Source organism: Anomaloglossus baeobatrachus, chromosome 10, assembly GCF_048569485.1.
Source record: "Anomaloglossus baeobatrachus isolate aAnoBae1 chromosome 10, aAnoBae1.hap1, whole genome shotgun sequence".
In the NCBI taxonomy this organism is placed as follows: domain Eukaryota; kingdom Metazoa; phylum Chordata; class Amphibia; order Anura; family Aromobatidae; genus Anomaloglossus; species Anomaloglossus baeobatrachus.
Window position 1 is genome coordinate 191,511,928 of NC_134362.1, and position 14,949 is coordinate 191,526,876.

At 50.1% G+C, this 14,949-nt stretch overlaps 1 protein-coding gene across 1 annotated transcript; it reads left to right on the plus strand.

Moving 5' to 3' along the window:
- The first annotated feature begins 817 nt into the window (after window positions 1-817).
- Window positions 818-13,541, plus strand: ZNF821 (zinc finger protein 821). The gene is made up of 7 exons (XM_075325164.1): window positions 818-915; window positions 2,570-2,657; window positions 3,557-3,664; window positions 8,406-8,521; window positions 9,289-9,393; window positions 9,571-9,737; window positions 11,217-13,541. Exons 2-7 carry the CDS (start codon window positions 2,618-2,620, stop codon window positions 11,851-11,853), a joined length of 1,173 nt encoding a protein of 390 aa, XP_075181279.1. The 5' UTR covers window positions 818-915; window positions 2,570-2,617; the 3' UTR covers window positions 11,854-13,541.
- Window positions 13,542-14,949: the final 1,408 nt, after the last annotated feature.

A 14,949-nucleotide genomic window follows, 5' to 3' on the forward strand; every position in this document is an offset into this window, starting at 1 on the left:
AATAATGGTAATGAGGAGTGTTTTTGTCGTGGGTCATCTATGAAAAATGCCTCATAGACTCTTCCTATTCATTTCTGTTGTAGCAGACCCCACTGTGTCGCTTTTTTCTCAACCACGTCCGGCTTCCCCCCCCCCAAAAAAAAAGCCAAACACCTTAAAGAAGTGACCTGAGTGTTCTTCAGACATCTTCCGCTATGAAGCCGCTTCGAACTTTACAGCAGAAGTCAATGGGAAAGCAAAAAAAGGCGCAAAGACGCCCGGGTGTTTATTTTAATGTTTTTGAGGTGATTTTACCTCATAAATCGCTGGAGTTTTATTCATTACTTAATTTTAAAAGTCTTAAAAATTTACAGAAAAAAAAATTACAGAAAAAATGCCACCGAGAGCGTTTTCGGATTGAAAATCTGGATGTTTTTCACCGTGTAGGAAATAATGTGGCTTTAGCGGTGTGTAAGGCCGAATTATGGCGCCATTGTATGAGTAGTTGGCTCTAGCTGCTCGCGGGGCGGACATGGCTGGAAGGGTTCAAGGTTCGATGCGCCATGATTGGGGGCACATTACTAGTGTGTGGGGTGCGGACAATTTTATGGGGGGTATATGTCGCCTGCGTCGCCATGACACCGCTGCTCCCATACGCAGAGTACAGTTCTGAGTGGGGGGACACTTTTATTGGCACTTGTGGGGGCTTTTATTGTGAATACTATGGAGAAGAAGCTTTATGACTTGTGTGAGGGGCTTGTGAGTGATGATATACAAGTACAATACTGTACAATGGCTGACGCCATTATCCCCCTCCCTGGTCACATGACCACATGACGTCATCAGAGGGCCTCGCTCCCTCCAGCAGATGCAGCCGCATTAACCGTCTGTCTGGAGCCGGGAAACGCCCGGGCACCGGGGCCGGGGATCATGCATGTGAGTACGGGGGGTGGCCGTGCACCGGAGCGCACTGCCGGGCACACAGCCCCCGGGATTGCCGGTGTAATCACTGCAGCGGGGAGATGAATGCAGCGGGCTGTGGAGACATGCAGAGTGCGGGGCGCCCCCTGCTGACCGCGGAGCCCTGCGCCATGCATGCTCCATACGTCCCCGAGCTGTACCATGGGTGTGAAACCCAGCTGTACTCCATACATTCAGTGCAGACCCCGCTCCAGGAGCTGCACTCCATACATTCAGTGCAGGCCCCGCTCCAGGAGCTGCACTCCATACATTCAGTGCAGGCCCCGCTCCAGGAGCTGCACTCCATACATTCAGTGCAGACCCCGCTCCAGGAGCTGCACTCCATACATTCAGTGCAGGCCCCGCTCCAGGAGCTGCACTCCATACATTCAGTGCAGGCCCCGCTCCAGGAGCTGCACTCCATACATTCAGTGCAGGCCCCGCTCCAGGAGCTGCACTCCATACATTCAGTGCAGGCCCCGCTCCAGGAGCTGCACTCCATACATTCAGTGCAGGCCCCGCTCCAGGAGCTGCACTCCATACATTCAGTGCAGGCCCCGCTCCAGGAGCTGCACTCCCTACATTCAGTGCAGGCCCCGCTCCAGGAGCTGCACTCCCTACATTCAGTGCAGACCCCGCTCTAGGAGCTACACTCCATACATTCAGTGCAGGCCCCGCTCCAGGAGCTACACTCCATACATTCAGTGCAGGCCCCGCTCCAGGAGCTGCACTCCATACATTCAGTGCAGGCCCCGCTCCAGGAGCTGCACTCCATACATTCAGTGCAGGCCCCGCTCCAGGAGCTGCACTCCATACATTCAGTGCAGGCCCCGCTCCAGGAGCTGCACTCCATACATTCAGTGCAGGCCCCGCTCCAGGAGCTGCACTCCATTCATTCAGTGCAGGCCCCGCTCCAGGAGCTGCACTCCATACATTCAGTGCAGGCCCCGCTCCAGGAGCTGCACTCCATACATTCAGTGCAGGCCCCGCTCCAGGAGCTGCACTCCATACATTCAGTGCAGGCCCCGCTCCAGGAGCTGCACTCCATACATTCAGTGCAGGCCCCGCTCCAGGAGCTGCACTCCATACATTCAGTGCAGGCCCCGCTCCAGGAGCTGCACTCCATACATTCAGTGCAGGCCCCGCTCCAGGAGCTGCACTCCATACATTCAGTGCAGGCCCCGCTCCAGGAGCTGCACTCCATACATTCAGTGCAGGCCCCGCTCCAGGAGCTGCACTCCATACATTCAGTGCAGGCCCCGCTCCAGGAGCTGCACTCCATACATTCAGTGCAGGCCCCGCTCCAGGAGCTGCACTCCATACATTCAGTGCAGGCCCCGCTCCAGGAGCTGCTCTCCTCATATGTTCAGTGCAGGCCCTACTCCCAGGAGCTGCACTCCTCTTATCTGAACCTCATGCCTTCCTGTGCCTGATAAAAAATTCTAGCTCCCTTGAATTGAATTTAAAGGGTCGCCCATGTCTTCTTGGAGAAAAGGGAATTACCATGAGGTCTGACCTATTGATCCTTGAGCCTGGATGAGTGGAATCTATCACTTTCCCTTGGCCTTGTTTTTGCACATGTTCTACATTGCATTTTTCTTCCCTGTAATTTTTTATCTCCAAATTTCAGAGCCGCTCTGTGTAGGAGGACAGCGTGGATGTAGCCCGTTCTCATAAGATGTCCCGGAGGAAACAGACAACTCCAAATAAAGTACATTGTGAGTACCCTCCTATCCATACTTGTGGGGGATATACAGGAATATGAGACACATTGGTATGCTTGGGAGCTGTTTAGACAAAACTGCACCCGCCATGTGCATATATTTATTACCCATTAAAGCTTGTAAGTCTGTTGGAACAAAATGACTGTTCAAACCAAGCACAGGCGCACCCATGGCTCCTTGCACCTTCCCACTTACTTGTTTTACATTTGTCTCTGCTTTCCTCTTCCTTGATTGACTGGAGCTAGAAGGGAGCAGATGGAAAACAAGAAGGTGCGCTGAGCCATTTTGGCGCGCCTGTGGTGCACTGAGCCATTTTGGCGCGCCTGCGGTGCGCTGAGCCATTTTGGCGCGCCTGTGGTGCGCTGAGCCGTTTGGCCGCGCCGATGGTGCGCTGTGCTGTTTGGCCGCGCCGATGGTGCGCTGTGCCGTTTGGCCGCGCCGATGGTGCGCTGTGCCGTTTGGCCCCGCCGATGGTGCGCTGTGCCGTTTGGCCGCGCCGATGGTGCGCTGTGCCGTTTGGCCGCGCCGATGGTGCGCTGTGCCGTTTGGCCGCGCCGATGGTGCGCTGTGCCGTTTGGCCGCGCCGATGGTGCACTGTGCCGTTTGGCCGCGCCGATGGTGCACTGTGCCGTTTGGCCGCGCCGTTGGTGCATTGTGCCGTTTGGCCGCGCCGATGGTGCATGGTTTGAACAGTCACTCTGTAGACAAAGCTGTAAGTTGCACTTTTCTCAGGAAAAACAAACTTAAAAGGGCTAATTAGAGAAGTCTGGGCACAGGAAGACATGATCCTTAGGGGGGATTCCCGTGTTTCGGCCTGATTGGCAGGTCACTCCACATATGGGTGAACCCCCGGGATGCGTGCAATGGTATTTTTATTGTTTTTCTTTCCTCAGGGGAGAACATGTTTGCAGGATTGGAGCAACAAGCGTGTAAAGCGATGATGAAAACTGATATTGTAAAGCAGGAGGTGTCAGAGATGGAGCAGAATGACCCGAGTAGCAGTGAGTCGGGTGCAATAGTCTTATCTATTCTATTTTTTCGGAGATTGTCGTATTATTTGACTGCATTTCCTTGAAAAGAAATAGTCCTGATTCTACATCTCGATAAGTCTCAAACAAAAATTGTAGTTTCCGCTGCTGTCTGTGTAGACCAGGGGTCCCCAAACTTTTTACACATGGGGCCAGTTCACTGTTCCTCAGACCGTTGGAGGGCCGGACTATAAGAAAAACTATGAAAATCCCTTTGCACACTACACGTATCTCATTTTAAAGTAAAACAAAAGGAACAAATACAACGTTCAAAATAATCGAAAATACTTGAATATCCTACACTCCGAGTCAATTTTTCTCTTTTTTGACGTCATTATTTCCTAGGGATTCCAAATTGCCATTAGTAAAATACCAATAGATATATATACAGCCCTACAAAAACAATATATGGCAACAATAATACTGTACACACACTGTACTCAGATTATAACACTTACATACACTGTACTCCCCAAATACAGCACAGTGCACCTCTGAAATATGCTTCTCTCTTCCCGCAAATAGGTCCAGCACTCTGCCCCCATATAGGTCCAGCTCTCTCCCCCATATAGGTCCAGCTCTCTGCCCCCATATAGGTCCAGCACTCTGCCCCATATAGGTCCAGCACTCTGCCCCATATAGGTCCAGCACTCTGCCCCATATAGGTCCAGCACTCTGCCCCATATAGGTCCAGCACTCTGCCCCATATAGGTCCAGCACTCTGCCCCCATATAGGTCCAGCTCTCTCCCCCATATAGGTCCAGCTCTCTGCCCCCATATAGGTCCAGCTCTCTCCCCCATATAGGTCCAGCATTCTGCCCCATATAGGTCCAGCACTCTGCCCCATATAGGTCCAGCACTCTGCCCCCATATAGGTCCAGCTCTCTCCCCCATATAGGTCCAGCACTCTGCCCCATATAGGTCCAGCACTCTGCCCCCATATAGGTCCAGCTCTCTCCCCCATATAGGTCCAGCTCTCTCCCCCATATAGGTCCAGCTCTCTCCCCCATATAGGTCCAGCTCTCTCCCCCATATAGGTCCAGCTCTCTCCCCCTTATAGGTCCAGCACTCTGCCCCCTTATAGGTCCAGCTCTCTCCCCCATATAGGTCCAGCACTCTGCCCCATATAGGTCCAGCACTCTGCCCCCATATAGGTCCATCTCTCTCCCCCATATAGGTCCAGCACTCTGCCCCCTTATAGGTCCAGCACTCTGCCCCCTTATAGGTCCAGCTCTCTCCCCCATATAGGTCCAGCACTCTGCCCCCATATAGGTCCAGCACTCTGCCCCCATATAGGTCCAGCACTCTGCCCCCATATAGGTCCAGCTCTCTCCCCCATATAGGTCCAGCACTCTGCCCCCATATAGGTCCAGCACTCTGCCCCCATATAGGTCCAGCACTCTGCCCCCATATAGGTCCCATGCAGTCTCCCCCATATAGGTCCCATGCAGTCTCCCTCATATAGGGCCAGCTCTTTCCCCCATATAGGTCCCATGAAGTCTCCCCCATATAGGTCCCATGCAGTCTCCCTCATATAGGGCCAGCTCTTTCCCCCATATAGGTCCCATGCAGTCTCCCTCATATAGGTCCAGCTCTTTCCCTCATATAGGCCCATGCAGTCTCCCCCATATAGGTCCAGCTCTTTCCCTCATATAGGTCCCATGCAGTCTCCCCCATATAGGTCCAGCTCTTTCCCTCATATAGGTCCCATGCAGTCTCCCCCATATAGGTCCAGCTCTTTCCCTCATATAGGTCCCATGCAGTCTCCCCCATATAGGTCCAGCTCTTTCCCTCATATAGGTCCCATGCAGTCTCCCCCATATAGGTCCCATGCAGTCTCCCTCATATAGGGCCAGCTCTTTCCCCCATATAGGTCCCATGAAGTCTCCCCCATATAGGTCCCATGCAGTCTCCCTCATATAGGGCCAGCTCTTTCCCCCATATAGGTCCCATGCAGTCTCCCTCATATAGGTCCAGCTCTTTCCCTCATATAGGCCCATGCAGTCTCCCCCATATAGGTCCAGCTCTTTCCCTCATATAGGTCCCATGCAGTCTCCCCCATATAGGTCCAGCTCTTTCCCTCATATAGGTCCCATGCAGTCTCCCCCATATAGGTCCAGCTCTTTCCCTCATATAGGCCCATGCAGTCTCCCCCATATAGGTCCAGCTCTTTCCCTCATATAGGTCCCATGCAGTCTCCCCCATATAGGTCCAGCTCTTTCCCTCATATAGGTCCCATGCAGTATCCCCCATATAGGTCCCATGCAGTCTCCCTCATATAGGTCCAGCTCTTTCCCTCATATAGGTCCCATGCAGTCTCCCTCATATAGGTCCAGCTCTTTCCCTCATATAGGTCCCATGCAGTCTCCCCCATATAGGTCCAGCTCTTTCCCTCATATAGGTCCCATGCAGTCTCCCCCATATAGGTCCCATGCAGTCTCCCTCATCTAGGTCCAGCTCTTTCCCTCATATAGGTCCCATGCAGTCTCCCTCATATAGGTCCAGCTCTTTCCCTCATATAGGTCCCATGCAGTCTCCCCCATATAGGTCCCATGCAGTCTCCCCCATATAGGTCCAGCTCTTTCCCTCATATAGGTCCCATGCAGTCTCCCCCATATAGGTCCCATGCAGTCTCCCCCATATAGGTCCAGCTCTTTCCCTCATATAGGTCCCATGCAGTTTCCCCCATATAGGTCCCATGCAGTCTCCCCCATATAGGTCCCATGCAGTCTCCCCCATATAGGTCCAGCTCTTTCCCTCATATAGGTCCCATGCAGTCTCCCCCATATAGGTCCAGCTCTTTCCCTCATATAGGTCCCATGCAGTCTCCCCCATATAGGTCCCATGCAGTCTCCCTCATATAGGGCCAGGTCTCTCCCCCATATATGTCCAGCTCTCCCCCATATAGGTCCCATCAATCCCCCATATAGATCCAGCTCTCTGATCCTCCTCCATGCCCAGTAAAAACAAGTGAAAGAAGGGAATTTTGTTTACTTACCGTAAATTCCTTTTCTTCTAGCTCCAATTGGGAGACCCAGACAATTAGTTTTTTTTGGTGTATAGGCTATGCCTCCGGAGGCCGCACAAAGTATTACACTAAAAGTGTAAAGCCCCTCCCCTTCTGCCTATACACCCCCCGTGCTCCCACGGGCTCCTCAGTTTTGGTGCAAAAGCAAGAAGGAGGAAAAAAATTATAAACTGGTTTAAGGTAAATTCAATCCGAAGGAATATCGGAGAACTGAAACCATTCAACATGAACAACATGTGTACACAAAAAAACAGGGGCGGGTGCTGGGTCTCCCAATTGGAGCTAGAAGAAAAGGAATTTACGGTAAGTAAACAAAATTCCCTTCTTCTTTGTCGCTCCATTGGGAGACCCAGACAATTGGGACGTCCAAAAGCAATCCCTGGGTGGGTAAATAATACCTCATAATAGAGCCGAAACGGCTCCGTCCTACAGGTGGGCAACCGCCGCCTGAAGGACTCGCCTACCTAGGCTGGCATCTGCCGAAGCATAGGTATGCACCTGATAGTGTTTCGTGAAAGTGTGTTGATAACAATGGCAGCGGCGGTCAGCGCGGTAGTCCCCATACACTAACACACTCAGCGACGCTGCAGTGTGTAATGGCACAAATGCGGTCAGCGCCGCGGTCCCCGGTGCACTAGCACACCCAGCAATGCTGGAGTGTTGCTGTGCGCGGTCCCCACGGGGACACAGAGTACCTCAAAGTAGCAGGGCCATGTCCCTGACGACACTCGGCTCCTTATCCAGCAGAGTCCTCAGGAGCTGTGGATGGAGCACGGTCTCAGTGCCTGGAGACCGATTAGGATCCCACTTCACCCAGAGCCCTAAGGGGGATGGGGAAGGAAAACAGCATGTGGGCTCCAGCCTCCGTACCCGCAATGGATACCTCAACCTTAACAACACCGCCGACAAGAGTGGGGTGAGAAGGGAGCATGCTGGGGGCCCTGTTAAGGGCCCTCTTTTCTTCCATCCGACATGGTCAGCAGCTGCTGCTGACTAAGCTGTGGAGCTATGCGTGCATGTCTGCCTCCTTCGCACAAAGCAAAAAACTGAGGAGCCCGTGGGAGCACAGGGTGTGTATAGGCAGAAGGGGAGGGGCTTTACACTTTTTGTGTAATACTTTGTGCGGCCTCCGGAGGCATAGCCTATACACCAAAAAAAAACTAATTGTCTGGGTCTCCCAATGGAGCGACAAAGAAATAGACTTTACCTAGCACTGCAGCCGCTCCCGCGCTGCGGTCCCGGCTCCTCTGTCTTCGGCTGTAAGGCCTAGATGAGCACGTCGTGCGTCATGACATGATCATTTTAGGTCCAGACGACGAGCGCCGAGTGTCTACACAGGAACAAGACTTCCTGTGTCGCGCTCGGCGGGTTATTTAAATTGTAAGCGCCTGTGCGCTTACAATTGAAATAACACAAGGAAATTATGACACGGACCGGGTAAATGGCCTCCGGGGGCCGGATGCGGCCCGCGGGCCGTAGTTTGGGGACCCCTGGTGTAGAAGTCATGTGTGGATACTGGATACACTGCTGTGATCAGAGTTGCCTCCGATCCCGGTGGGCGTCATCAGATCTTCTATTCTTCTCCTTCTGCCTTATATTGTGAAAATGGCAAGCACAATCCCTCCTTTCTGCCAATGGGGATCCACACCGATCTAATGATTCCCCATTATTGTTTCCGTATTCCAGGCGACAGCGATGAGGACACTACGATTGATGAGCTGTCATCTGAAGAAGACAACACCGAGAAGGAAGATGAACCCGGTGTGAGCAAAAGAATAAGGAAACGCGAAAATGCATCTATGGTGAGGGGCGTTACAGGGGGGGATATTGAGCTGGAAAACGTAATGGTAACATATTGGAGTATAGTGATCCCTCACCTATCGCGGGAGTTATGTCCTAGAGACCCCGCAATAGGTGAATATCCACAAATTAGCAGTGTTATATTTAGTTTATCATTTATCCTTATTTTCGGATTATAAGACGCACTTTTCCTCCCAAAAATTTGAGAGGAAAATGAGGGGTGCGTCTTATAAGCCGAAGTTAGATTGCCGAGGGGTGGTGGAGAGTGATGACAGGAGGGCAGGAGCCATCCTGGAAATGTTGGCGGTGCGGGCTTCAAATAATAGCGCCCGGAGTCAGCATGTGCGCCAATGGATCTTTCGGCTCAAGATCTCATCTGCGCATGCGCCGCCTCCGGCCCATTGATCTCCCAATAAAAATGGTGCCCGGAGGTGTCGCATGCGCAGATGAGATCTCGGTTCGTCTTTGAGCCAATAGCTCAATCTGCGCATGCGTCGACTTTGGGCGCCATTTCTTTGACGTCCGCACCGCCGACAGTTTCTGGATGTTCCTGCTGGCGCCTGTAGCGAGTATCTGGGACACCTGCCGCATCGCCCTGCTTCACCACCACCACCTCTACCTCCTGTGACCCCGCTCCACCAGCGCTGCCGCACCCGTTACCCGCGATACAGTGCACCGTGACGACTTTATACCATATGTAGGACATGCTGATCCCCCTGACATCACAAATAACGGGGGCTCTCACTGACACTTCTTCCTCCTTTGATAGGGCTCCGAGTCTTTTGACGGTCATCTGGATTCTCCAATTTATATTTGCCCCCTTTGTCAGCTGGACTGTGAGAGCCAAGAGCAGCTGATAACTCACGTATATCAGGTAGGTGACGGTCCTTGTGCTCCCCTTTATCCCATTAGGGACCCCATAATGTCAGCATTCTGGTATTTTTTGCCCCCCAAAAATGGACATTTTACCTTACTGGCAACCGAAGGAACCCCCCCTCCAAAACAGACTTGACTACCTTTATTCACAAAATTGATGTCTTCTTGTCTCCAGCACACAGCTGCTGTGGTGAGCGCCAAAAGCTACCTGTGTCCGGTGTGCGGCCGCGCCCTGAGCTCCCCGGGGTCCTTAGGACGACATCTACTGATCCATTCGGATGATCAGCTTTCCAATTGTGCTGTATGCGGCGCTCAGTTCACCAGCCATGACACCTTCAATAGGTGAGCACTGATAATCTAAAAAGTTTTTTTTTTTGTTTTGTTTTTTTTGGAAACACAGACCCCCTCCCCCTTCTGATGACATGTACCTGTCATTGGGACGTCATCAGGTGCTGATGCCAAAATGACCTGCTCCGGAGTCATCCCTTAGCCCCTTCTTCATCCCCAGGCGACTTTCCGGTTTTCGTTTTTTTTTTTTTGTTTTTTTTTTGCTCTCCTTCTTCCAAGAGCCATAACTTTTTTTTTTTTTTTTTCTGTCAATGTTTCCATGTGAGGGCTTGTTTTTTGCAGGCCGAGTTGTAAATTTAAATGAAACCATGAGTTTTACCATATTGTGTACTGAAAAACGGCAAAAAAATTCCAAGCGTGGAAAAATTGCAGCATTGGTTTTGGGATATTTTAGTCACAGTGTCCACTATATGGTAAAACTGATGTGTGGGTGTGATGCCTGAGGTCGATACGAGTTTGTAGACACTAAACATGTATATCTTTACTTAGATCTAAGGGGTGAAAAAAATTCTGAAGTTTGTCCCCCAAAAAGTGGCACACTTTTTGCGCCATTTTCCGCGACCCGTAACGTTCTCATTTTTCGGGATCTGGGGCTCGGTGATGGCTTATTTCTTGCGCTTCGAGCTGATGGTTTTAACGGTATATTTTTGCGCAGATGCTACGTTTTGATCGCCTGTTATTTTATTTTGTGCAAAATTTGCGATGACCAAAAACACGTAATTTTGGCGTTTGGAATTTTTTTTTTTTTTTTTGCTGCTGCTACACTGTTTACTGATCAGATTAATTGATTTTATATTTTGATCGGGCGTTTATGAGCGCGACAATACCAAATATTTGTATATTTTTTAAAAAATTTTTAACCCTTTAATTTTCACTGGGGCGAATGGGGGTGATTTGAACTTTTACTCTTTTACATTAATTTTTTTTTTTTTTTTTTAAAAAAATTTAAACTTTTTTTTTTTTTTTCTATATTTTACTAGTCCCCGTATATAAGGCTCAGCAGTCTGATCGCCGATTAATGTCTTTTGATCAGAGCTGCACAGCTCTGATCAGCAGAAATGCTGTGTTTCTGTTACAGCCGCTGCTCTGCCGGCTCTAACAGGAAATATGTAATGATAGCGACAGGAATCCTCACATGACCCTGTTACTACCATTGGCTCCTCGTGATCACATCACAGGGATTCTGATGGCGGCGGGGAAAGGCAATTTCCTGGCTGCGGCACATTTTGACAGCGCGATCTAAGGGGCTAACAGGCATGGGTGGATCACGGATCCACCTGCGCCTGCGAGGCACAAGTCAGCTGTTCAAATCAGCAGATATGTGCAGGGCTCACCGCAGCAATTGGCAGTGATCACCCCTTCATGATTTAGGACGTACTGGTACATCCTCGGTCCTGAAGGGGTCAAAATACCTTACTTAAAAATGTAGAATCCTCATAATAACTTTTCCTCCGTTTCCTATGTGTTTTCCAGTGAAAAGCTGCCAGAGGTTTTGTCTCCAGAAAGCTGGGATCAGAACAACCCCAAAAGCCCCAGCGGTATGGACTTCAATGCTGTTTACCCCGCTGGAGTATTACTTGTGTGCAATAACTGTGTGGCTTACAGAAAGATGATGTCCACCCAGACCCCCACCGTACGCAAGTGGGCTAACCGTAGACAGAAAGAGCCCATGCAGGCCCGTATGCAAAGGCTGGAGCGGGAGCGTACTGCCAAGAAGAGCAGACGAGACAGCGAGACCCCCGAGGAACGAGAGATGAGACGGATGAGGGACAGAGAAGCTAAGAGACAGCAGAGAATGCAGGAGACCGACGAACAGAGAGCGAGGCGCTTGCAACGAGACCGCGAGGCGATGCGCATGAAACGGGCCAATGAGACGCCGGAGAAACGTCAAGCCCGACTCGTGCGGGAGCGAGAAGCAAAACGGTTAAAACGGCGACTGGAAAAGATGGACATGATGCTCCGAGCGCAATTTGGGCAGGACCCATCGGCAATGGCGGCATTGGCTGCAGAAATGAACTTCTTCCAGCTTCCGGTGGGGAGTAATGAGCTGGAACAGCAGATTCTTGGGAAGATTGCACTGGACGATCAGAATAACGGGACCCTGCACTGATTGCGGGGGGCGGTGGAGGGATGGTTCTCCTGTTAGATTATGATACACCTTAGGGTTTACTCACATCTGCGGGTAAAATCTGGCTCCATTGTTGCTCCTGAAACAGTCTTTGAGTGACCTATGTCATGAGTGAGGTTTTCCCCCCTCACCTAGCCTCCGTGTGGCGTCCATTTTTAACAATCTTTTACATAAGACTATATTTTATATACACTTTGCACCAATAACGAGGCAAGCAGATAAAGGTGCAGCTAGATGATAGAGGTCAAACACTTATATAATGTCCCCCCCCCCCCCACATATTCCAAGCTTGCACCCTCTAGTGCCTTGCCTGTTTGAATGATGTGGCCCCCCCCCCCCCTTCATTTTTTTTGTAACCATCCAAGCTACAGCTGGGGGCTGGTATTAGGGTGGAAAGGCCCATGGTGGCCCTTCCCAGCCTAAGAATAGAAGCCCGCAGCTGCCTAGAAGTGGCACATCAATTATATGCTAAAGTTCTGGCGCTGTACCAGTCTCTTCCCTATTGCCCTGGTGAGATAGCAATTGGGGTAATGCTATTTTTAGGCTGGGAAGGGCCTTCCCACCCTGAGTATACCAGACTCCAGCTTTTAGCTTCACCTTGGCTGGTGATTGGGCCCACTCAGCCTAAAAATTGCAGCCCACAGCTGCCCTTGAAGTGGCACATCAATTAGATACTCCAATTCTGGCACTGTACCTGACTGTTTCCGGTTGCCCTGGTGCGGTTTCTAGCAGGGTAATGCTATTTTTGGGCTGGGATGAACCTTCCCATCCTGAGAATACCAGACACCACCTTGACTGGTGATACAATGTGGGGGAAACTCATGTTTTTTGTTTTAAAGTGACGTGTTTTTGATGGTAAAGCTGAGGACTCCAGCTGTCTGCTTTATCTTAGCAGGCTGACAAAACTAAGGGGGGGGGCCCACTTCATTTTTTTTTTTTTTTTTAATTATTTATTTTGTGGGTAAATACAAGGCTAAACACCCTTTAGTGCCACATAAAAGGCACTAAAGGGTGCAAGCTTAGAATATGCAGAGGGGTAGGATGTAAAAGACGGATGTTGGGATAGGATGTTAAAAACGCGCTGCGTACGCATGTCCGTGTGCTACGCGTTTTTCTCGCACGCATTGACTTGTATCAGTGAGATTCGCAGCATGCTGCGATTTGCGCGCCAAATCTTGCAGATATGCTCTGGCCTATTTTTTAATGTTGGGGCAAGTACAATGCGATTTTATATGCAGATGTGAGTGAACCCTTAATCAGATTTTTCTCTATACCTCTGCTGGGTCTCTCCAGAGCGGAGAAGCCCCCTCTCCTCCCTCCTAGGGTGGTCTACATTGCAATCCATAGCTCAGGAGTACAAAGCTGCTGGAGGGGGAAGATGTTTAATATCTGCAGTGGTGGCGTGGATATTACAAAGGGACGATTATGGCGCAGGGTCCATATCTATGGCGGTTACTGATCGGCCGCCGCTGTTCTGAGACTGTGATACAGGGTATGATAACATAGCAGACATCACATTTTGCTCACATGGCTCCCGTCGTGCCGTGTCTGGACTCTGCAGTAAGTGCGCTGTATGTGTGTAGTATGTCTTATTTATGTGTGTATGATATGGCGGAGTATCGCAGCGACATCCGTGTAATGTGGAGCCAATAAATTATTTTAATACGGGATTATGGGGGCCAGCTCTTCTATTCTGGGTAGAGCCTGGATGGGAGAATTGGGAGGTTAAGGATCAAAAAATGTTGAATAGTAATCACTTCTTACTGTTGGAAAAGAACCTGCCAGACCTACTCAGCCCACCCGTACTGCAAATTTTCAAAGGGAATCTGTCAGCAGGTTTTTGCCATTTGAGAGCTGCATAACGTAGGGGCAGAGATGCTGATTCCAGCGATGTGTCACTTACTGGGCTGCTTGGTGCAGTTTTGCTGTAGATTTAGAATGCTGAGCTGTGTATAACCCCGCCCACACCTCTGATTGGCTCCTTGCTGACAGTGTACACAGGAAGCTTCCAATCAGTGGTGGGGACTGGGTAACACAAATTAGCTAGACTACCTGAGACCTAGTCCTGTGATGATAATCTCCTGCTGATAAAACTCATTTTATTGAAAACTAGCTTTACTACCCGGCTTCGCCCGGGTTAATAACTGTTAACAAAATAGAATGTATTAACATTCCCGGGATAGAATGTATAAATAGAATGTATTAACACCCGGGATAGCAACTGTCTCTCTCCCATTCTCTGTCTGTTTCCCAGTCTGAATATATCCCTGTCTCTCTCTTTGTCTGTCTGTCTCTTTCCCTGTGTGTCTCTGACTGTCTGTCTCTTTCTCCGTCTCTTAATCTCTTTCCCTGTCTGTCTATCTCTGTCTCTTTCCCTGTCTGTCTCTTTCCCCGTGTCTGTGTCTTTCCCTTTCTTTCCCTGTTTCTGTCTCTTTGTCTGTGTCTGTCTCTTTCCCTGTCAGTCTGTCTCTTTGTATCTGTCTATTACCCTGTCTATGTCTGTTTCTTACCCTGTCTGTGTCTGCCTCTTTCCCTGGCTGCATTGTGACACGCCAACATTCCATATAAGGGCGTGGCTGCGCATTCTTCTGAAGTTCTGGCTGCACTGTGGCTCCCAGCTCCATTCGCTTTAATGGAGGCAGGTTTTTTGGTGAATAACTGTAAAGCGTGGGGTTAAAATTTCCCCTCAAAACATAGCCTGTGACGCTCTCTGGGTCCAGAAATGTGTGTGTGCAAAATTTTGTGGCGGTAGCTGCGACGGTGCAGATGCCAATCCCGGACATACATACACACATACAGCTTTATATATTAGATATAGCACAGTCTAATAAGTGACAATTTTTCAGAATTAGACTCTCAGCCCCTACATTATGCTACTCTTAGATTAAATAGCAAAAACCTACTGATAGATTCCTTTTAAGACTACTGACTAAAGTCCTGGTGGGCAGTTATGGGGGGTTGTCCAGGATCGATGAGAGTTCGACACTGCTACTGATTAATTGTTTGTGGGCTTTCTCGGCTCCCATTGAAGTGAATAGGAGCCAGACTGCAGCACATTGGAGCGGCCACTACACAGTG